We start from the raw sequence: 19790 nt of genomic DNA on the forward strand, positions 1-19790 counted from the left end.
TTTAAAAATTGTCATCCGAAACCCGGAAAATATTTTACTTCTCAGGAAGGTTGGCGTAGCCTATTCTTTTGCGTAGAATAAACAATAACATCAGGCTTAGCAAAAAGGAAGAAACACTAAAGAACAGTTAAAAATTGTTGCGTTTAGATACCAGTACAACACTGCTAATCAGTTCATGAGAACGCAAGGATTTAAAATGTCGATTGCCTACTTTCAGGCGCATCCACCTTAAGACAGTATGCCGCGAATTGATGGAACAAATATACTGAAAATTGCATACTAGCAGGCGCCAGGAGCGAATTTTGTTGTGGAGGAAGCAATGCATATGATAAAGGATCAACACTCGTACGTATGTGGTGGATTTTTTTCTTTTTTCCATAAACTATGGAATGTAATTCTTCGGGGACTACCAAGGCACCAAATATATTCAGTTGAAACTGACCTTATTCATATGCTACCCTTTCAGAGACTATTGATAACCTGTTTGTTCAATTCTTGGGATGTATTTTTTCGTTAATTTATGAACCATTTAATAAACTGTTTTTGAATCCTGAGCTTCAAATCCAGGTCCAGTTTCCAAGTTGACGTAATTGCAAGATAGGCTACACTCATCAAAGTGCAATGACTTGAATACACTACTCCATACACTGATAAAGCTTATCGTTATAGCCGATTTGACCCAAGCTAGATCTGGCTTACAAAAGATAGAGAAAATATGTAGAATTTTCCTCTAAGATACTAAAACAAACTCCTTCCAAGAGTCAATTAAAGTCCAAAAATGGATTCAAAACAGCTTTAAGCGACGACAACCATACAAATTGTGAACGGATATTACACGGATGCTATTTATTCCACCTTTAAGCACTCCAACCTTTCTCTTCATAACTCCTTTACGCGTGTTTTACGGTGCTCAACTACTCACACTCTTCTGCCAACCATTTGGCTTAGAAAAACAAGCTCCATTGCTCGGAAACGCGGCTCTGGCTCTTGCGAAAAGCATTTGCTTGTGAGTGCTAAATTATTCAAAAAGTTTTCTCCTGGACGAATACTACCGAAACCCCAGACCAACAGCCCACAGCCGGTGTCTCTCTGCCGTGGGAGGAGCCACACGTGCAGCCCATTGAGCGGACGATCCCGATGGCCGCTGGAGCTGCCATGTTTGGCAGAGCAATCGGTGTCCTTTTGTACGCAACCCCTGACGTCTGACCGTTCGCCGGGTCGACGTGTGTGCGGCGTGTCCCGACCAACAAAACAACTTGGACTCGGGCAGAAAGTCACCGTCCGGATATAGGGCGACCGTCTCATCCTGCCTATCCTGTTGCCCATTGGAATACGGTCTGGCGTAGTCAGGATGAACCAGACGTCATGCGCGGTGCGATGGTTCGAAACCACACCTACTTTTAAAAATGGCACCGTTCGGTGCTGATGGTAGCTTCGCGAGAATGTCCTGGGGTGAAGCGGACCGGAGACACGAGATCACATCGACCGGGATCGTCTGGTCGGAGGTCAAACCCCAAAAACGCAGCCGACAAGCGGTACAACACGGACTAGAGCATCAATTGGCAGCGGAACGTCAATCGGAACGGCAAGCAATTGTTTCCACCCGGGAACAGCACACACTTGCCAGGACATTCCGGACCGTTGTGGATTTGTGTGTGTTTGTGGAGAGCAATTGTTAGTGTGACGGTGCAGTTTACTTGAGTGAAAGTGTGTGATTCGATAATGAACGATCAATAGGGCAAAAATTGTACTCACGTCTATACAGCAGGACAGCAGGACATTCTAACATCTCTGGTGTCGTTATCCTTTCTTCATTTTCTGTGCCACAGGGTAAGTTTTATTTAAAGTAGTAGTTGCATTTTGCTGCAATAACACAAAAGAAGGAAGTTTGTTAGTATATGCTACATTTTCTTCAATTTTATTGCAATTTGATTGTATTGAACAAAAAGTTTAAATGTTCATGGGAAAAGAGTTGCGAGGTGTCTCTGCTGATAATTGTTAGGCATGTACTAGTGATATATGTTTTTCAACATGTATTTGTCTGAAGTATACCAATGAAAATAGATTTACTGAGAAGAAATCTCGTTGTTGATGGTCTTACCTCTTAGATCGTGCCTGCCATTTCTGGCTTACTAGAGTTTATAATACCGGATAGTGGGATAGTCAGTCCTCACTACGAGGGAACGGTCCGGATGGGATTTAAACCCTGGTCCTGCCAAATGAAGACCGGGGCCGGTTGTTGCCTCTGAGAAAGGACACAATCTCTAATAAAAACTCATTAATCCTTATTTGAGGGAGCTACGGTCTCGACTTATCTTATTGCTGTTTATGAGTCGTTCGGCAATAACTGGCGACTGTTAATACTAAACCACAAATAAAAATAAAAAAACAATTTTGATCTTAGTTTAAAAAAAAAACAGAAAATATACGTTAACGCTAAAACTCTAGCGGTGGTTAATTGAACAGGTTAACAGAGTTCAAACAGAGTTAAATTAGAATATCGAGACAACAACAAATGTTCCTCTGATCGAACCGTGCGCAATAAACAAACCCTATTCATGGTGTTTTGATAGGCTTTTGGCTAAGATTATGATCCGTCGTGTGTTCCTCATGCCGCAGCTGTGCCTTTTCTCCATGATTTGATGAAATGCAAATTTTTTGCCAACATCACCTCTCATCAATGAAGGACCGTCGCACCGGCACCACCGAGTGAATGGGATGACGTGTTGACATCGATTATTATGGGACGCAGCCTCTCATCGATAGTCAATAAATGATTAATCAGTATTCTTCCTGTTTTTTAAATAAGCCCTTTTTTGTGACGGCAAAATGACTGACTCATCGCGGCGGGTTGCTGATCCAAGGCTGGGGAGGATGTAAGCGTGATTGGCTTTTGAAGGAAGGTTTAGCTACGGTTATGGGTTTGATTGTGACACGTACTTGGTGCACCGTTTCTAAGCTACGATGTAAGCCTCTTCTAACGTGACAATCCAAAAATATTAACTCTTGTTTTGTTGAGTGTAAAATAGTTTGTTTGTTCAAAACAATACGTTGCATATTTCATTCTTAAAAATGCCTGTGCTCGGAAATTGCATTTATTATACTGCTAATACTATACTCCAAGGCTTATCAACTTCTGACGGAGACAGACAATATTGTTTAAAGAAATTAACGATTAGTTGTCGAGGGCCTGACTTTCACTCTTTCCGATATGAAGCAAAACTGTAATTGCATACTTTTAGGCGGTTTCATAGCAAAACGCAACTCAATCGATCGAGGCTCTTAATGTTTTTTTTTAAATTCTTCTATTTTGTAGTACAGCAGTAAGTTATAAAAGTTATCGCAGAATGTCTCTTAACTATCGATCATTACACAGCTTTTTTACTTTTGCGACCCGTGACTGTGAAAAAATCGTTTCTTGTTTAAAATTAAAAAAATGAAACAGACTGAGCCCAAAAGTATGCAATCGATCAATCTAATCGATCTAAGGATTTTCTTAATACCTTGGCTATATTTAATACCTTGGCTACACTTTAAGCATTTTTAAATCAAACGAAGCACGACAATAGGTTCTTACTACTCCATACAAACAAACATTCACCTCATACTAAAGCCCCAACTGGGACGCTTTAGCTTTCAATCGAAAAGCATTTTCAATTACCCAAACCGCAAACAACCACAACACGTTTTTCTTTGGAAAAAATATTAATTTTCATATTCTTATACCTCGTGCGGTTCGCTGGGTGGAAAAAAGAGAGAAAAAGAAACACCACCTTACAGGGTTTCCGAGAAGAACTAACGATGTGCGAGCCATTTCTGGGCAAAGGCTAGGTTGAAGTAAACAACTGCCAGGTAGAACTGGCGATCTGTTGCCCTTTCTGGACTATGGCCAAGTTGAACTAGACACAGGCTAGGTTGAAGTGGACGATGGCCAGGTTGAACTGAAATGTCAAATTTGAAACAATTGCTGAAGCGTTCGCAAACGGTTGAGGTAACGCTTAATTTTAAAAAATATTTGAAAAATGACCGGTAAAAACCATATTATTTGTAATATTTTTTTTAAAGGATATTAATAGAAGAGAACGCTTCAATTGCAACGCAGCTCGTATGTTATTATAAAATTATTTTTTAATGCGCTGCGCAGGAATTTAGGTGAGTTCAATAAATATAATATCTTGAAGCAAGCCATTGCAAATTCTAAAGCTCAAAGCGCATTAAATAATAATTTTACAGGGTTTCCGAGAAGAACTAACGATGTGCGAGCCATTTCTGGGCAAAGGCTAGGTTGAAGTAAACAACTGCCAGGTAGAACTGGCGATCTGTTGCCCTTTCTGGACTATGGCCAAGTTGAACTAGACACAGGCTAGGTTGAAGTGGACGATGGCCAGGTTGAACTGAAATGTCAAATTTGAAACAATTGCTGAAGCGTTCGCAAACGGTTGAGGTAACGCTTAATTTTAAAAAATATTTGAAAAATGACCGGTAAAAACCATATTATTTGTAATATTTTTTTTTAAAGGATATTAATAGAAGAGAACGCTTCAATTGCAACGCAGCTCGTATGTTATTATAAAATTATTTTTTAATGCGCTGCGCAGGAATTTAGGTGAGTTCAATAAATATAATATCTTGAAGCAAGCCATTGCAAATTCTAAAGCTCAAAGCGCATTAAATAATAATTTTATAATTACATACGAGCTGCGTTGCAATTGAAGCGTTCTCTTCTATTAATATCCTTTAAAAAAAAATATTACAAATAATATGGTTTTTACCGGTCATTTTTTAAATATTTTTTAAAATTAAGCGTTACCTCAACCGTTTGCGAACGCTTCAGCAATTGTTTCAAATTTGACATTTCAGTTCAACCTGGCCATCGTCCACTTCAACCTAGCCTGTGTCTAGTTCAACTTGGCCATAGTCCAGAAAGGGCAACAGATCGCCAGTTCTACCTGGCAGTTGTTTACTTCAACCTAGCCTTTGCCCAGAAATGGCTCGCACATCGTTAGTTCTTCTCGGAAACCCTGTATAATTACATACGAGCTGCGTTGCAATTGAAGCGTTCTCTTCTATTAATATCCTTTAAAAAAAAATATTACAAATAATATGGTTTTTACCGGTCATTTTTTAAATATTTTTTAAAATTAAGCGTTACCTCAACCGTTTGCGAACGCTTCAGCAATTGTTTCAAATTTGACATTTCAGTTCAACCTGGCCATCGTCCACTTCAACCTAGCCTGTGTCTAGTTCAACTTGGCCATAGTCCAGAAAGGGCAACAGATCGCCAGTTCTACCTGGCAGTTGTTTACTTCAACCTAGCCTTTGCCCAGAAATGGCTCGCACATCGTTAGTTCTTCTCGGAAACCCTGTATTACAAATCACACCACCCTACTTCTCCACTTGTGCTTTGTGGAAAGTGAACCGGACACCCCCCCACACTTGACATCATTGCACCCCTCACTTTTCCCGGTAAAGTGAAAAGTCAAACCGTTTACCGCATAATTTGCCGCACGCGTCATATTGTTTTCCCTCCGCGGTCGAGTACTGCCTCGGAGTGCGGGTAATTATAATTGTGTCCGTGTCTCGATTTCCGGCACACCTGTCTAGCTGCCCGGGCCTACCGTACGCCCGTGGCGCGACGTATGCAATGATGGGAAATTAATGCCTCACGAATCAATAATGCAGCTCGTCAGAAGTGGAGTTTCCCAGCCCTCGAAAGACGAAAGAGTGAAGCAAAACTTTTGACTTCTCCGGCAGGCTTAACCACGATAAGGGGGTCACACATGGGCCACGCAAAATGTGGAAGAATCCTTTTTTTTAGAAAGAACCTTGTCTTTTAAAAATGTTTCTAAAAAAAGGAAGTTGTTTTTTGTAATATGATTATCATTTTTTCCGTAACTAACAAGGAGAAAGTGCAAAAAATCACACAAAAAAGTCATCGTTTCCCATCCATCATCGTCCGTTCAAGACAAACTTAAGTTTAAACATAGCATCACACACACTGCTCGGTGAGTGTTTCGTTGTCCGTCCATCGAACGACACATGTGTTGCTAGTTGGAACTTCCGGAAGCGAGTTCCACAATTCTCATGAGTCACGTGCTGCCGTCGATTTACACACGCTTCATTATTATTGCATTTGTAGTGATTTGCTGTCTATCCCAAAACCTTCGCCAAGGTATCCTTTTTTCCCCCTTCATCTAATAGTTCGATCACAATCGACGGTAGCGTACCGTATCCCGAATCGCGTCATTGAATCCGATTCGGTTTTTTATAGGTTCCGTTCCCTCCGCAAAAGGGGCGATAGAGCAGTGAAGGTTGTCCGGTATGCTTTCATGGTACTATTGCTACTGTTAATGACAGGCTGGGTGAGATCCCTCTTTTCTTCCCCTTCGGTCAAAGGGTAACAACAGGCACACACGTGTGTTTGTTGCTTCGAGGATACTTATTCAAAGTTGGCCCAACGTACTGGCGTGACGTTTAACAGCTGTCATTTGATTTGGTTACGCGTTTCTCGTGGAGGGTTACACAGTACATGGGCAAATTGTTCTCGTATCAAAACAATCGTGTGTCCTGAGGTTAAATGAAGCACGCGCGTGCCATTAGGCGTACGCTAATGTGGAGGCATTTTGTCCATTGATATCTTCATCCGATACCTAATGACTGATCCCGGTGCGATAAGGAATGGATCATAATCTAGGACACACGATCGTTTGGAGAGAAGAAATCTAAAGAGATTAGTAGCAGATGGATGTAATGATGATTCAGAACTGTACTCCGTTTCTCTTTGTTTTCTCTACATCTATTAATTGTTGATACTTTAGATCATCTCTACAAAACAATCGATCTATCTAACAATCAGGCTATCAAACCACAGGACAACTATGTTCTCCTTATTTGGTTTGGCCCTCTTCAATAGCTATTTTTTGTACAGACAAGTTAGTACGGCGCTATCAATTGATTTAGAACAACATTTAGAAAAATCAGTCGAGAAACTGGGTTTGGAGATATTTTTGTAAAATAAGTTTAATCCCCGAGTGTAAAAGTTGGAAATAGTGAGGTACATCCTAGAGACTGGACGATTACCGCTTCAAAGGTTTGCAGTATTTTCTCACTCCTAGAGACGGACGAAAAAATCGAATGCGGTATACATTCTAGCAGCAACTTTATCACTTTATGACCTTATAGTTATGAGTTCACGGGTCATATCATAAGTCTAAAAGAGCAAGAATATCCTAGACAGAATGCAATTTTTTTTACAGAACTCGTTGTCCATGTTCGAGACCAAGTCGTTCATTTGATAATCACTCAGAAGGAAAGTCTGATGGCGAAACTCCCGAAAGTCCCTCAGTAGGCAAAGCTCTTTTTGAGGGATCCTAACAGTGGCGGATCAAGCATCTTGGAAGCCTTAGGCGGGAATTGGCGGACCTACCAGATCAAGTTTCGGGTCATACTGTCTCACGACGACCTACTCGAGGTCTCTTATACGAGGCTGCCCACGGGGTCCTGTGCGGCCGGCTACTCAGCCCATCGTTTGATCCGCCACTGGATCCAAGCATTCTGATGTAACAATTCGGAAAGGATTCGGATCAGAACATCCGGACAAATGCAGTTGCAGTGGCACATAAGCTGAAGAGGAAAAAGCTGCTGATCTTTGACATATCAAAAAGAAGAATTATCCAGAATTCAAGAAAAATACTTCCCTCCTTTTAATATCTCCACGACTTCAGAGGAGTTTTTTTACAATCATGAAGAATGTTGCAGATGATGCTCTCCATAAAGATCTTCAACTACAATAATATCCCAACCAAGAAATTCATTCCTTCCAGTCCATTTCCATCTCACCTAGCGATTTGTTTCCTGGCAAATACAATGTTTAAAGACCACTCACTTACCGTTTTTTTCTTGCAGACTACATCACCAAGAGTCCCCTCCATGAACGACAGCAGTGGCGTCGGTGGTGGCAAGATGTCAACCGGTGGTGGTCCCGGTGTCCTGTGCAAGGTTTGCGGCGATCGGGCCTCGGGCAAACACTACGGTGTGCCTTCCTGCGATGGTTGCCGTGGTTTCTTCAAGCGCAGCATCCGTAGGTAAGAAGATATCGACGAAGCATGTGCCCCGACGGAAGCTTCACTCCATGTTACACTACAAATGGTTTCTGAATTCCGCGCCTTTTGCTCTCTTTCGTCCTTCCGGGATAACAGAAATCTGGAGTACGTATGCAAGGAGGGCGGCAAATGTGTGGTGGACGTATCGCGACGCAACCAATGCCAGGCCTGCCGATTTGCCAAGTGTCTGCAGGCCAACATGCGCCGGGAAGGTAAGTCACACTGCTGAAACACACACCCCCCGCACGAACAGCCGGAAATCAAACACTTGTCGTAACCACTTGAACCGTATCCGTGTTCTCACTTGCCTGGTCGCAATTAGCGCCACCTTGTTACAGCGTTCACTTTTCCCACCGCTTTTCCCAACGCACGACGCCACTCGGCATGACATCTGACCCTCGCCAATGTTTGCTACGATTGAAAAGACGTGTTTACACACGACCGCACAAAGCGCGTCACGAGCGTAGATGTTCGCTTCCGGTTTCCGATGGGTAGAGTACGCCGATTCGCCGGTCAGCACTCTAGTGCGAGTCACCTTCTCGATCCGGCGATGTTTGCCGGCGAAACGGGGAGAATCCTGTGATTGACACCTCGGGCGGCTTTCCACCGAATGCCCGACTCGCAAGCAGGATTGTGATAATATTTGCTCAAAAACACTCTTCTAATTGCTAAATCAACAATCTGCTGTTGATGTGGCCTTTGGCTCATGCTTTCCCGAACACTGTGGCGCGATCGATAGCTTTATAGTGCCTGAGGAACTGAGGCAGTCTTCGGGCTGCTCTATTTGTGGTTGAGATATAGATTTGAGATTTTTACAAACCGAAAACTTCCAAATGTACTTTAATCCTTGATAAGTCAGTTTGATTTCCAATATCCCATTCACTGCCTTGAGTTTCTTGAGTCTTAAGTTCCCTGGTAAAATGGACACTTTTTAGACAAAAACACAACATTTCTGTTCTGTTTTCTTTTGCCACCTCATCGAACTACCATTTACGAGCAATTATCGCCAAAACTAAATAGGGGGCAAGTCGGGGATTCGTTTTCCAATTCCTGTACCTTTTTTGTGAGTGTTCCCCCTAAGTGCTCTAGAGTGACACCCTTTTACCCTAGGGCCTAGGGCTGCGCATGTTGACACAGAAACACAAAACACACACACACACACATCACCCCACGCTCCCTCTAGATCCTGGACGGTTTCGGGACATTTTTCCCTTTTCCTGAGACAAGATTCTAATTTTCCACCCGCAAACCACGTGGTTCGCCGTCATCAGATTTCATCGAGTGCATCAACTTTCTGGGCGATCCGGGATACCCAGCCATGGTTGTTTGGCCAGTTGGTTGATTCACATCATAAAAATTGATTTTGTTTTCGGTCCCTGATGCTCTTGCTGTGATAACAGACCAGCAGCGTAATAATGACTCGCTAAGGAGTGGAAGCACTGGCAATGGAAAGTGTCCACCGAAATGTTTGTTTTATTAGAGTTTTAGGTGACGCCGAGGGTGAGTTGTTGAGAGTGGGCTTGAATGCCGCGAAAGAGGTTATGATAAGTAGTTTCGGAAGAGTGGAGACAGTAATGCATGACTCAACGGCACACGAAAAAAGCCTCAAATTTCTAGACGAAGGAGTAACTTAGGTGGAATATCTAAGGAGAATGCGATGGAAGCGTTAAGAGGACTTTATCTTGCAAAGGCTCCGTAGACAGTTGCCTTTGAATGTGACAGCTCACGCTTAGCCTAACACGACATATTTATGTGATTCCCTGGACAACTCCAAACTGCCCATGAAACAGCACAATTGACTTGTGGCCAACCTTTCTGCACCAAAACAACGTCGTTTCTCTTTAATCTTCCATCAGCAAACCGGGCCAACAATCGTCATCGGTGGAAGTAGTGCGCTTGTACACTCACTCTGCCACATAATAAACAGTTCCGTGAGAACCATACCACCTGGTGACACTCGTGTAGCTTTCTTCCCGTTCTTCAGGAACTTTTGCCAAGACTCCCCATTTGCCAACTCGTTCTACACCGGCCACCTTCTTTTCCCTCTTTCGCTCTTTCCATCTAGCCGTCCAACATGAACGAGCGCCAAGGAACTGCACACCACTAGCTGCCACCGTAAATGGGCTTTCCGCGCACGGCGATTACTACGCAGCTCGGACATCCTTCGCCCTTCCCCAGACGAACCTGTTTTTCCCCCTTCCATTGCATATCACGGCCGCAACGGCATCCGGCCCTTTCGCACCACTGGCCGATCCGGGCCGATTCCTTTCGCCGTACGCAGCCCAATCGCTTGCTGCTGCTGCTGCGGCCAGTTCGACCAACTTTGAGCACCATTTTTCCGCACCGACACCAAGGACCACAGTCACCCCGACGGCTTTCCAACCCACTGGCGCCGGTTTACCGCCCGGGTCGGGCCTGTTACAGGTACCGATTCCATTGCCCACTTCGACGACGGTGGGATCAAAGTCGGGTTTAGCGAACGATCAAGTTGGGACCGTAACCATCACGGAGTCCATGTTCAACAGTATCACCGGCGATTCGTTGGCCCTGCCGGCTCCACCACCAATCCATTCGATCAGCTCCATTCTAAGCCTCAGCTCGGCCAAGGAGAACGAGGTTAGCAGTACGGGCGAGGAAAGTCCACCAAGGTCGGCCGGTGGTCAACCGTACCAACATCAGCTACTGCTTTGCCCGACCGGAAATGGCGGTCCGCCGGTACAGTGTGGTGGCAAAAGTGAAACGGACATGCTGCTAGAATCGGCCGCAAAGTTACTGTTTTTGGCGGTAAAGTGGGCAAAAACGGTGCCGTCCTTTCTACAGCTTCCGGCCAACGATCAAAAGCTGCTGCTGGAGGAAGCATGGGCAGAGTTGTTCGTCATCACGGCAGCACAGTGGGGACTGCCCATCGACAATGGTAAGACTCGCGCACTCGCTTGACGCACTCATGGTCCGTTACATTCCGACACTGTCCTTAACATTCCCAACCAGAGTTCATCGTGCGGAATCCACAGGCCGTGAAACTGCAGAGTGCCATCCAGCAGTTTGGTGTCGCACGCGTAGACTATCGGGAGGCAGCCTGTCTGAAAGCGTTGGTGCTGTTTCGACCGGATCAACCACGATTGTACGCAGCGCACGAGGTGCTACTGCTGCAAGACCAGACCGTCGCCCTGTTGCACGAAAAGTGTGGTGGTGTGCGGCTGGGCCATCTGCTGCTACTACTTCCGGCCATCAAGGCAGCAGCCAACGCGAAAGTACTGCAGGAGATGCTGTTCCGCAAGACGGTCGGTGAGGTGGCAATCGAGCGGCTCCTGATTGACCTGATGAAGACATAGCACCTAGCGACTTAATCCGAAGTGTTCGATTCGAACCCGTTTCTCAGTGTAATGCAATTATAGATCGTAATGTAACACGGTATCAGAAAAGCTGTTGTAAAAATCGGTTTTACAGTGTTCAGTGTGTTCCTTAGACTAATAGTAAGCAAAAGACCCTAAGAAAAGATACAAATAAAGCCGCTGTCTGTCAGAAGACTACTGTAACCGTTTTAGTTTTGGTCCATTTTTAACCACATTAAAAATATGAATTATATTTGCTACTCTGCTACCTTCAGTTCCGCTATAGATTCAAAAGAAATCGGCCGCTTTTGGGCGCTTGCCTCCGGTGGGTATGTCCAGCAGATCGTCCGTCAAATCCGCCGTCGAGCTGCCGCCCTTCGCTCCCACGAGCGGTGTCTTCCGACGTACAATCGCTCCCGGAGATGGTGTCACATGCCGGTGCTTGGTCTTGCTGCCACTAGCACCACTCCGTCCGCTGGCCGGTTTCATTACGGGCGTTTTAAGTCCAGTCGATCCGATGGCCGGTGATACGAGCGGGCTGGGTGTGCTCAAAAAGCCCAGCTTATTGGTAGCCAACCGTCGAGCGGCCGGTGACATGCTGGCAAGCCGATCGAACGAACTGCGCACCGACGGTGACGCTATGTTCCGGCGGGCCGCTTCGATCGCTTTTGCTTTCTTTTCGCGCGATTTTTCCGCTGCCTTTTCCGCCAGCTGGAGGGCTAAATTTTCCCGCTTCGATGTTTCCACTATGCGGAACGATGGGCCACCGGCCGATGGGTGTAACGGTGTGTCGCCACCATCCAACCGGAACGGGGTGCCCTCGATTTCACCCCACGTAAACAGCGGACTGTCCGTTACGCCCGGGCAGGGTGAGGGACTCTTGACGAATCCGAAGCCACGCACCTGCGGTGTATCGCCGGCGGATTGATCCACCACCCGACCATCGACACCGATTTTTTCCGGCAAATGTTTGGCCTGCGTTTTGGCCGCTTCCACAATCGCCTGCCGGCTGTCCTGTTCGTTGAACGGGTTGTAGTGGAGCCGGGTGCTGCTGTGATTGATTTCCTGCTTCCGTTTCGCCATCTCTAGCTGCTCTTCCTTCGTCAGCTCGACACCGTCCGGGGTGTACATGATGTAGTTTTTGTTCGTGTACCGCCACATATCGAGCTGCTTTGGGCGCTCCTGTTGATTAAACTGCTGCTCGATGCTCGGTAGAGCCAGCGCCTGACCCATTTCGATGGCGGATGTTCCTTCGGCCTGGTAGAGCACGGAAAACTTTTGACGCAACTTCCGGTCGGCCGATTCGATAATCTCCTGAAAGCTGTCATTGTCTTCGCTGGTATACGCCTGCAGGAAGCTGTCAAGTGAATGCTTATCACCGAGTGTTTTGGTTGATTTGTTTGAACCCACGCTGGAGGTCGACCGGATCGAGGGAGGAACTTCGCTGGCTGGTGACGCATTCGGTAAGGGCGTTTCGAATGTGGCGGGACTGGCTGTCGGCGAAAGAGAAGAAACTTATAAGCGCAGTTCAAGTAAAGTTTAACAAACCTAGCGGGTACTAACCTGCTCGAGATGAATTTGGCCTCTTGGAGCTGTACTTTGAAAAGATCTGTCTCATTTTGCAAACATCATTGCAGGCGAGGGCGTCCAGATACTCGTTCTGTGCCTTTAGCTTCTGCAAATCCGGGAAAAAATCACGCTGTATGATCTTACCCATTTCCTGAAAAACGAAGCAAGCAGCATGAATACAATGTCCGGCCAACAGACGAGATTCGTCCGTCCCACGTACCTGTAGATATTCCTCCTCGTTGAGAATGATTTTATCTTTCGCTTTAGCCTTTGGAACGATCGGTGTTTTGAATACTGCTACTGCTTTACCCTGTTCCTTGATAGCCTGCAAGGCTCGTTCACCCGGTTTTGCCATTGTGAAAGCAATAAGTTAAGCGAAATGTTCTTTGTTAATTGTAAATTTCTACACTGAAATGGTATTACGCGTTGTTTTGTAAACAAAGCAAACCTATTTGACAGCTGGTACGAATCATACGCACCTAATGACAGTTAGATGCTTTCGCTATCATCCGCATACAGTCGTAATGGCGCTGTACCGATATTACCACGTTTATTTCAAAATGACAGTTGAAATTAAATGACGAAAAAACTGTTGTTACTCGCAAAATTGTTTTCATCAAAAACTCACGAAAAAAGTAAACAAACGCAATAACATTTTGTTCTTATCGTATCTCTTTATTCACATTGTCGAGGAAATGTGTTATAGTTTTCAATGTCAATAGTTTTCGCTTTCTTATAGTGTCTTCATTAGCTATAAACTACTTCGAAACGCAACTGCAGCCCAGTGGCGGTTCAAGGTCTTCGGAGGCCCCGAGCGGAATGGCAGTTGAGGCCCCGTCTAACTGTGGTTCGTTTTTGAGTAACACCAACAGAGGATTTCAACGAGGCTCCTAGATAGATCCGTCACTGCCGCAGACTATTGCCCACCTACACGCGGCATACCGGTTTACAGCTTATTGGCAACGAAGGCACTCAGCAGAATGGCACCGACCAGCAGCTGAACCTGTGCGATCACACTACCCGCTGCGTTGTATTCGAAATGGCGGAAGTTGCACCCATTACCGGAGCACACGTGACAGTCACGGTTATTCCGGCATTGTTCGTTTTCCGACAGACAGCCGCGCACCACACTGTTCTCACGCACCTGCACCACACACTGATCGTCCGCGACGAAGCGCAGACAGGGCGTCGGCTCCGTGAGGATCTCGTCCGAGCAGGTACTGTTGGTGGTACCCTCGCACTGGTGGCAGTGCAGTCGGCCGTGCGGGAACAGGTTGCCGTTGCAGGCGGTTTCGTTTTCGTTCGAGCAAAGCTGACAATTGTTTACCAGGGCACAGTTATCACGTTCCTCTGCCGTCAGCGTAGTCGCACAGCCGCGCTGCACATCTTGACCTAGGATTCCAAGTGGAAGAGATGCAGTTTTTTCCGGTGGTTAGTAGGATCTTCATCTCCAAGGCTTCCAGCGCAACACGCGCTCATCACTTACCAACAACACGCGTGAAACAGGTCACGGCAGACACGTTCGGAGAGGGCGGACATTCCGACAGCAGGATATTCTGGTCCGGAACCAGACAGTTCGTGCTGTTAAAGGTGGTGCACGTGAAGCACCAGACTGTGGTCAAAGGTAAGAAGGTGTTGGACGCAAAAATAAAAGAAAAAAGATAGCAAAAGCCCTGAGTTAGTGAGTGTGTTTGCATTTCATAACCTGCCTATGGATCAAGATAAGATAACAGGCCGTCAGCGAAAGTTGGGCCCTTCGAGTGCATTGAGCAACTTTTCGTTCAATGAGATGTGTCTCAAAGTGGTTTAGCAAACAGCATTGTAGAATTATTTGTTTCAACACTAAATTCTTTTAAAATAACTTTACAATCAAACTATTTACAGTTCTAATTTGACACTATGGCTGCACTTTCAAACTTGTGAACGCATCATTGTTTCAGTAAGGCCTCAACTCGGACACTGGGAAAACGTGAGCCCAGCCACACCTAGAACAGTCAGCCGCCGAAAACGCGCCGTTTCTGCTTACACTATGCGCCTTCTCTAAACACTTACATGCTGATGCGTTTCCGGCACTGTAGGCCAGCACTAACGCCACCACTGCTAGGTATTTGTACATTTTGTTCACTAAAATTCAAACCGCAAGAATAGAACAAGAATCGGACACTACAGGGCGGCACACACAACTCAAGCGGTTCAATCTTTCACGGTGAGCTAATGGTGATGAACTAAAATTCGGCACATTCCTTATCCGGTCCGATACCGTGCTCGGTCAGTTACCGTGGGCGCTTCGATGTGCCGGGGGTAAGATAAGATTAGATACAACTACACGGAACGAGTTTCAGTACAACGTCAGTGCAGAGTCAGAGCCACTGGTACCCTATCGAACGGTTGCATCAAACGCTAATAGGTGAGTGAGTCGTGTCGTTACTTTCTACGGAACTTTTAAATATTTCGCCAACGGACTTTTTTGCTGTTGTCGTTGTTGGCATATAATGTTGATTGCTGAAGTCGTTTGCGAGATTCAAATCGGAGCGACCGCATGCAAATAAACGAGGTACCGGATGTTTGCACGTTCGTTTGCATATGAGTAAATGCGTTGTTTGATTGCGGGTAGGATTTGACTCAATTTTGGGGAATTTAAAGAATGCATCGTTCTTTCGAAAAAAAGCACAGAAAGTCTCATAGAAAATGTTGTTGGTAATTTTAGGAAGAATATTTTTGATATTAGTTACATTGTATAATCTCATTACATTTGATTAGCAACTAACATTATAAGCTTCAGACGCAATAATTAAATCAGATTCTGCAAACTTTCCGTCGTTTAATAATCTAGGGATAAATAGATAAATAAATAAGTTAAACAGCCAGTTAAATATTGAAACGGTATCGAGCCGTCAGCTTAAATTTTAATCAAATAGAAAAATATATAAATAAATAAACAAGTAAATAAATAAATAAATCATTAAATAGATAAGTAAATAATTAAATAAATAAATAAGTAAATAAAAAAAAGGAATAAATAAATTATGAATACATAGTGACATCATCAAACTACTCAGTGAAAATCATCAAATTTTAAATTCAAGCTATTTATTATTTTATTTTTGGCTATCTCTTTTCTCAAAATATTATTTGAATACGGTTCATTATAATTATTGAAAAAGATAAACACTTTTATGACGATTTATTACTTTATTTGAAGGTTGAAATTTATTTGAAAGATTTTTATACAATTAATTGTTGAATTAAATTATAAAAAAATTATATAGCTCGATACGGCCTGACCGTTCTAACCGAAAATAATCCAAGTTTTATTTAAACATCATTTAGATGTACTCCATATAGTATACTGTGGATAGTTTATTTAAATTAATAACTAAGTACATAAGTGAGTAAATAAGGACATAGTAATATATAGGCCTGAGAAATAAGTGTACAAAGCCAGTTCACAGCTCAAAAGATATACAAATAAATAAATGAATAAATATTTTTCAATTAAATGAGCCTTTGTGTATCTAATCGTAACGATATCGATCGCGCCCGACTAAGCCTTCTCTGTTGACAAATTTTGATGTTCTGAGTCACTAGTATCAGGTTGGAAATATTTGTTCCTCATCTAGATTTACGAAAATTTAGCATAAAGCTGTTTTTGTTCTTAGACAAATTTCTATTTAATTTTCCATCCCGATTCTACTGCTCCCACACGATCAATTTTCCAATGTGAAAAAGCATTAGTTTTTCCATCTTTTCTGTGTGATATCATTCCGCTAGGGAAAGAGAATCCAGACAAAAAAAACAACACCAAAACCAAATGCAACTCAACACCGAAAGCTGAACATTCATTGGCTGCTCGTACATCATCTCTGTGGCGCGCGCGGGCATCTGTCCGCGTATCTCGCGCGAGCAAGCGAGCACGCAACACGATCTCTCGCACGGGTTTTTCACGCACGCCAAGAACACGGCACGGGACGATGCGACGGGGAAAACCACCAGACCCCGGGAGGTTTGTCACAACGGAACTCCGCCTTCTTGTGTGCGGCACAAGATCGCCCGGATCGTGTTGTGATGATCGTGCTCCGTTTTTATACTTTGTTTTGTAGCGAGATTCGATTGCGGCCGCGATGCGATAAAAATAATCTTCACCCGTAAGCGATCGGCGACGTTGCCGATTTGTGTCGGGAGTCAACCGACAAATGACTAACGTTTGTGGGGGGTTGGTGAAAATCTCTGACGCAGGACGAAACAGGAAGCAGGACAGAGACTCAAACGGTTACGAAAGATGTATCGGACGGCTGAGTGAGCTGATGTTCTGAACAAGGAAATGTAGGAAGAGAGGCTAACTTAACTCGACTAGAAGCATGTGATTCATTGGCAAAGATAGTAGAGACAACAGTGACATCAGCAGTCAAAAGGCCTGGACAGATTCCACGGCTGATAGCTGGTATCTGATGTGTTATCTCCTAAAAAGAGATTTAACTAGCATTATGCCAGATACTGAAGGTAGTCTTCAGTCTTGTGAAGTACAAAACCCCTCTTAACCTCAAACTTATGCCGTAATTCGACACACACATACACTCTGAAAAAAACGATAAATAAATATTCAAATGCATGGATGTTTCGGCAGAACCACAGTCCGGTGCGGGTACCCAGGAGCGAGGCGAACACTTCACAAATCAAACGCTAAACTTACTCATCGGCGGTTCACCCTCAGAAGCGGAACGGGCGTTGTTTATCGTGCGTCCGGAAAGATGCTCCACGCTTCCACGTTCTACGGGTGCGACACATTCGTGTGCCTTTGCAAGACACATCGGGTACAACCCGCGTAAAACCTCATAGCACCCGGGGGTGGGGGGGGGGGGGGGCAAGTTTACACAGCCACTCGGTAGCTCTTGGGGCGTCTCTTCCTTTGGCGTCTTTCGACATCACCCCATAAAACCGAGTCCATATGCCTCCCCACCAAAACCCGCTCGGATCTGCCACAGTACCTCAAACGGGTTTCGCCGGCTACGTCACAGGAACCGTCGACGCGGGACCTGACGAAAGATGGCGTTACTTCACACCTTTCATTTTCACGCCCGGAACGCACCGTTGTCTGGTCGCGTTTGCGTCTGGTATTTTCGTCCCCTACGGGTCGGTTCGGATCGGTTGCAATCTACGCAATCTGTACAACTACTACCGACTGGTGACTCGATTCTGGTGAGGAGAAGGAAGGACGGGCACGGACATCCAACGCGCTGGGACGACTACCGGGCACAGAATGGTTCTAATTGCATCCCGAAAAAGATGATGACGATGGATCGTCGTGTGTTTTCCACCGATCAGGAGTGTTTCCACTTTCAACTACGACGCACTCGTCAATGATTTGTACTTTCTGCTTGCAGTGGCGAAACTATGTCCATGACCTTTAAAATAATGCACGGTGTGAGTTGTAAGGTAATTGTGAAGTGAAAGTGAATGTTTGGCGGGTACTGGTGAATGAGTTGGGATTTACAGAGTTGGTTTTCCGTTTGCCGAGGGAAACTCTAACACACGATAAGCTCTTTTGCATCTAATTCAGACATATTAACCCGGAAAAATAAAATTAAAGATAATTGTGATGATCGGGAAAATATGGCGATTGCAGATGAAACAAGCTCGATATACCAGGATATAGATTCATTCCCTTTTCGACTAGAACTTACAGTATTCTCCACATACACGATCGGATTGAAACATTTCAAACTTAAAGCGAGACACAAATTTTCTGAAAATGCAAGCAATTCTGAATATCACACAGCTAATCTAGTTCATCCCATTTCAAACGAGAGATCGCTTATAAATTGCAGTAGAAAAAGTTAGAGGATTATCAGGAAAAAATAGTGTAAAAATATAAGGAAAAATATCATGACATGCTACGGATTATCTCAACGTTAATTATTTTTTAAACAAATTTTAAATGATTCAACGATGAGTCGAACTGGACGTCACATTATGATTGTGTGGCAAAATGGAAAAATAGTGGCATTTCTTGTTCAATCATAGCAGCGTCGAGTTTACTGTTTCTATTGGCTCACCAAGTCGTGATATCGAACCTCTTCTTGACCGAACGTATACTGACATTTCTACAGTTAAGAAGATCTCCCACTCGAGCTTTATCGCCGCTTGTTCGATAAGCATCGAAGCTGTAGTAAGCATCAGCTAGCTAATATAGGGGAGCCTCTAACCAATAATGTCTCTGAGGCATTTGTAGTAGTCCCAGTACTCAAATATACCTTAGAGACACACAAACTCTGTCCAAAACTGACCAAAAAACTTCTTAGCCGCGTTCAAGAAGGAAGATGCTCAGAAAGATTTTCTGTCCACTGGACTGATCATGTGATGAAAATGATACCGGACGAACCAGTAGCATCCTGAAAACCTTCTTCCCAAGTTGAGATGGATGGATGGTCCTGCCAGAATGACCAAAATATTGGTTTGTCTCAGGGTAGACAAGACTGTGCTGGACCGTTGAGGTAACGAGGACTTCTGAAGCAAGCCAAAGCCGTGAAGCAATTGCAGCATGGATGAAGAACTGATTATCCATACATCAACATTGAACGGGCTATCTGACGGGGAAAATTGAGTCTACAAAGGCAGGACTATGACTCTCTCGAGGAAAATCTCTTTGCTTGCTTATATTACATGTTAGTGGATTATCGCTAGTCCCGAAAGAGACCTGAATATAGAAATCTTGATGCATACAGGAAATCATCCAGAGTAGCGATCAATCAAAGGCGCTTTTCTTAATTCTAGACGGTAAACAAAATTG

General features: G+C 44.4%; 3 protein-coding genes across 3 annotated transcripts; 1 reads left to right on the forward strand and 2 right to left on the reverse strand.

Moving 5' to 3' along the window:
- The first annotated feature begins 1573 nt into the window (after positions 1-1573).
- On the forward strand, positions 1574-11453 carry LOC118506533 (nuclear receptor subfamily 2 group E member 1-like). The gene is made up of 5 exons (XM_036043802.1): positions 1574-1830; positions 7906-8084; positions 8199-8314; positions 10168-11016; positions 11091-11453. The coding sequence occupies exons 2-5, from the start codon at positions 7930-7932 to the stop codon at positions 11432-11434; spliced, it is 1464 nt and encodes a 487-aa protein (XP_035899695.1). The 5' UTR covers positions 1574-1830; positions 7906-7929; the 3' UTR covers positions 11435-11453.
- A 68-nt stretch (positions 11454-11521) lies between these two features.
- LOC118506532 (splicing factor ESS-2 homolog) lies at positions 11522-13460 on the reverse strand. Its single transcript, XM_036043800.1, has 3 exons — positions 13224-13460; positions 12998-13154; positions 11522-12927 (listed from the first exon to the last, which is right to left on the reverse strand). The coding sequence occupies exons 1-3, from the start codon at positions 13356-13358 to the stop codon at positions 11723-11725; spliced, it is 1497 nt and encodes a 498-aa protein (XP_035899693.1). The 5' UTR covers positions 13359-13460; the 3' UTR covers positions 11522-11722.
- A 197-nt stretch (positions 13461-13657) lies between these two features.
- Positions 13658-15418, reverse strand: LOC118506537. Its single transcript, XM_036043810.1, has 3 exons — positions 15056-15418; positions 14490-14615; positions 13658-14395 (listed from the first exon to the last, which is right to left on the reverse strand). Exons 1-3 carry the CDS (start codon positions 15117-15119, stop codon positions 13950-13952), a joined length of 636 nt encoding a protein of 211 aa, XP_035899703.1. The 5' UTR covers positions 15120-15418; the 3' UTR covers positions 13658-13949.
- Positions 15419-19790: the final 4372 nt, after the last annotated feature.

Source organism: Anopheles stephensi, chromosome 2, assembly GCF_013141755.1.
Source record: "Anopheles stephensi strain Indian chromosome 2, UCI_ANSTEP_V1.0, whole genome shotgun sequence".
Taxonomy (NCBI): domain Eukaryota; kingdom Metazoa; phylum Arthropoda; class Insecta; order Diptera; family Culicidae; genus Anopheles; species Anopheles stephensi.

What these genes read in the sequence shown, in the direction of transcription:
- LOC118506533 (XM_036043802.1), top strand. Translation starts at nt 7,930, where the DNA reads ATGAACGACAGCAGTGGCGTCGGTGGTGGCAAGATGTCAACCGGTGGT. An exon ending in GGCCAACATGCGCCGGGAAG is followed by an intron (nt 8,315 to 10,167) that starts GTAAGTCACACT and finishes CTTTCCATCTAG; the next exon opens with CCGTCCAACATGAACGAGCG. An exon ending in GGGACTGCCCATCGACAATG is followed by an intron (nt 11,017 to 11,090) that starts GTAAGACTCGCG and finishes ATTCCCAACCAG; the next exon opens with AGTTCATCGTGCGGAATCCA.
- LOC118506532 (XM_036043800.1), bottom strand. Translation starts at nt 13,358, where the DNA reads ATGGCAAAACCGGGTGAACGAGCCTTGCAGGCTATCAAGGAACAGGGT. An exon ending in ACGAGGAGGAATATCTACAG is followed by an intron (nt 13,155 to 13,223) that starts GTACGTGGGACG and finishes TTCGTTTTTCAG; the next exon opens with GAAATGGGTAAGATCATACA. An exon ending in GCCAAATTCATCTCGAGCAG is followed by an intron (nt 12,928 to 12,997) that starts GTTAGTACCCGC and finishes TTTCGCCGACAG; the next exon opens with CCAGTCCCGCCACATTCGAA.
- LOC118506537 (XM_036043810.1), bottom strand. Translation starts at nt 15,119, where the DNA reads ATGTACAAATACCTAGCAGTGGTGGCGTTAGTGCTGGCCTACAGTGCC. An exon ending in TGCCGGAAACGCATCAGCAT is followed by an intron (nt 14,616 to 15,055) that starts GTAAGTGTTTAG and finishes CTTTGACCACAG; the next exon opens with TCTGGTGCTTCACGTGCACC. An exon ending in CTGTTTCACGCGTGTTGTTG is followed by an intron (nt 14,396 to 14,489) that starts GTAAGTGATGAG and finishes TTGGAATCCTAG; the next exon opens with GTCAAGATGTGCAGCGCGGC.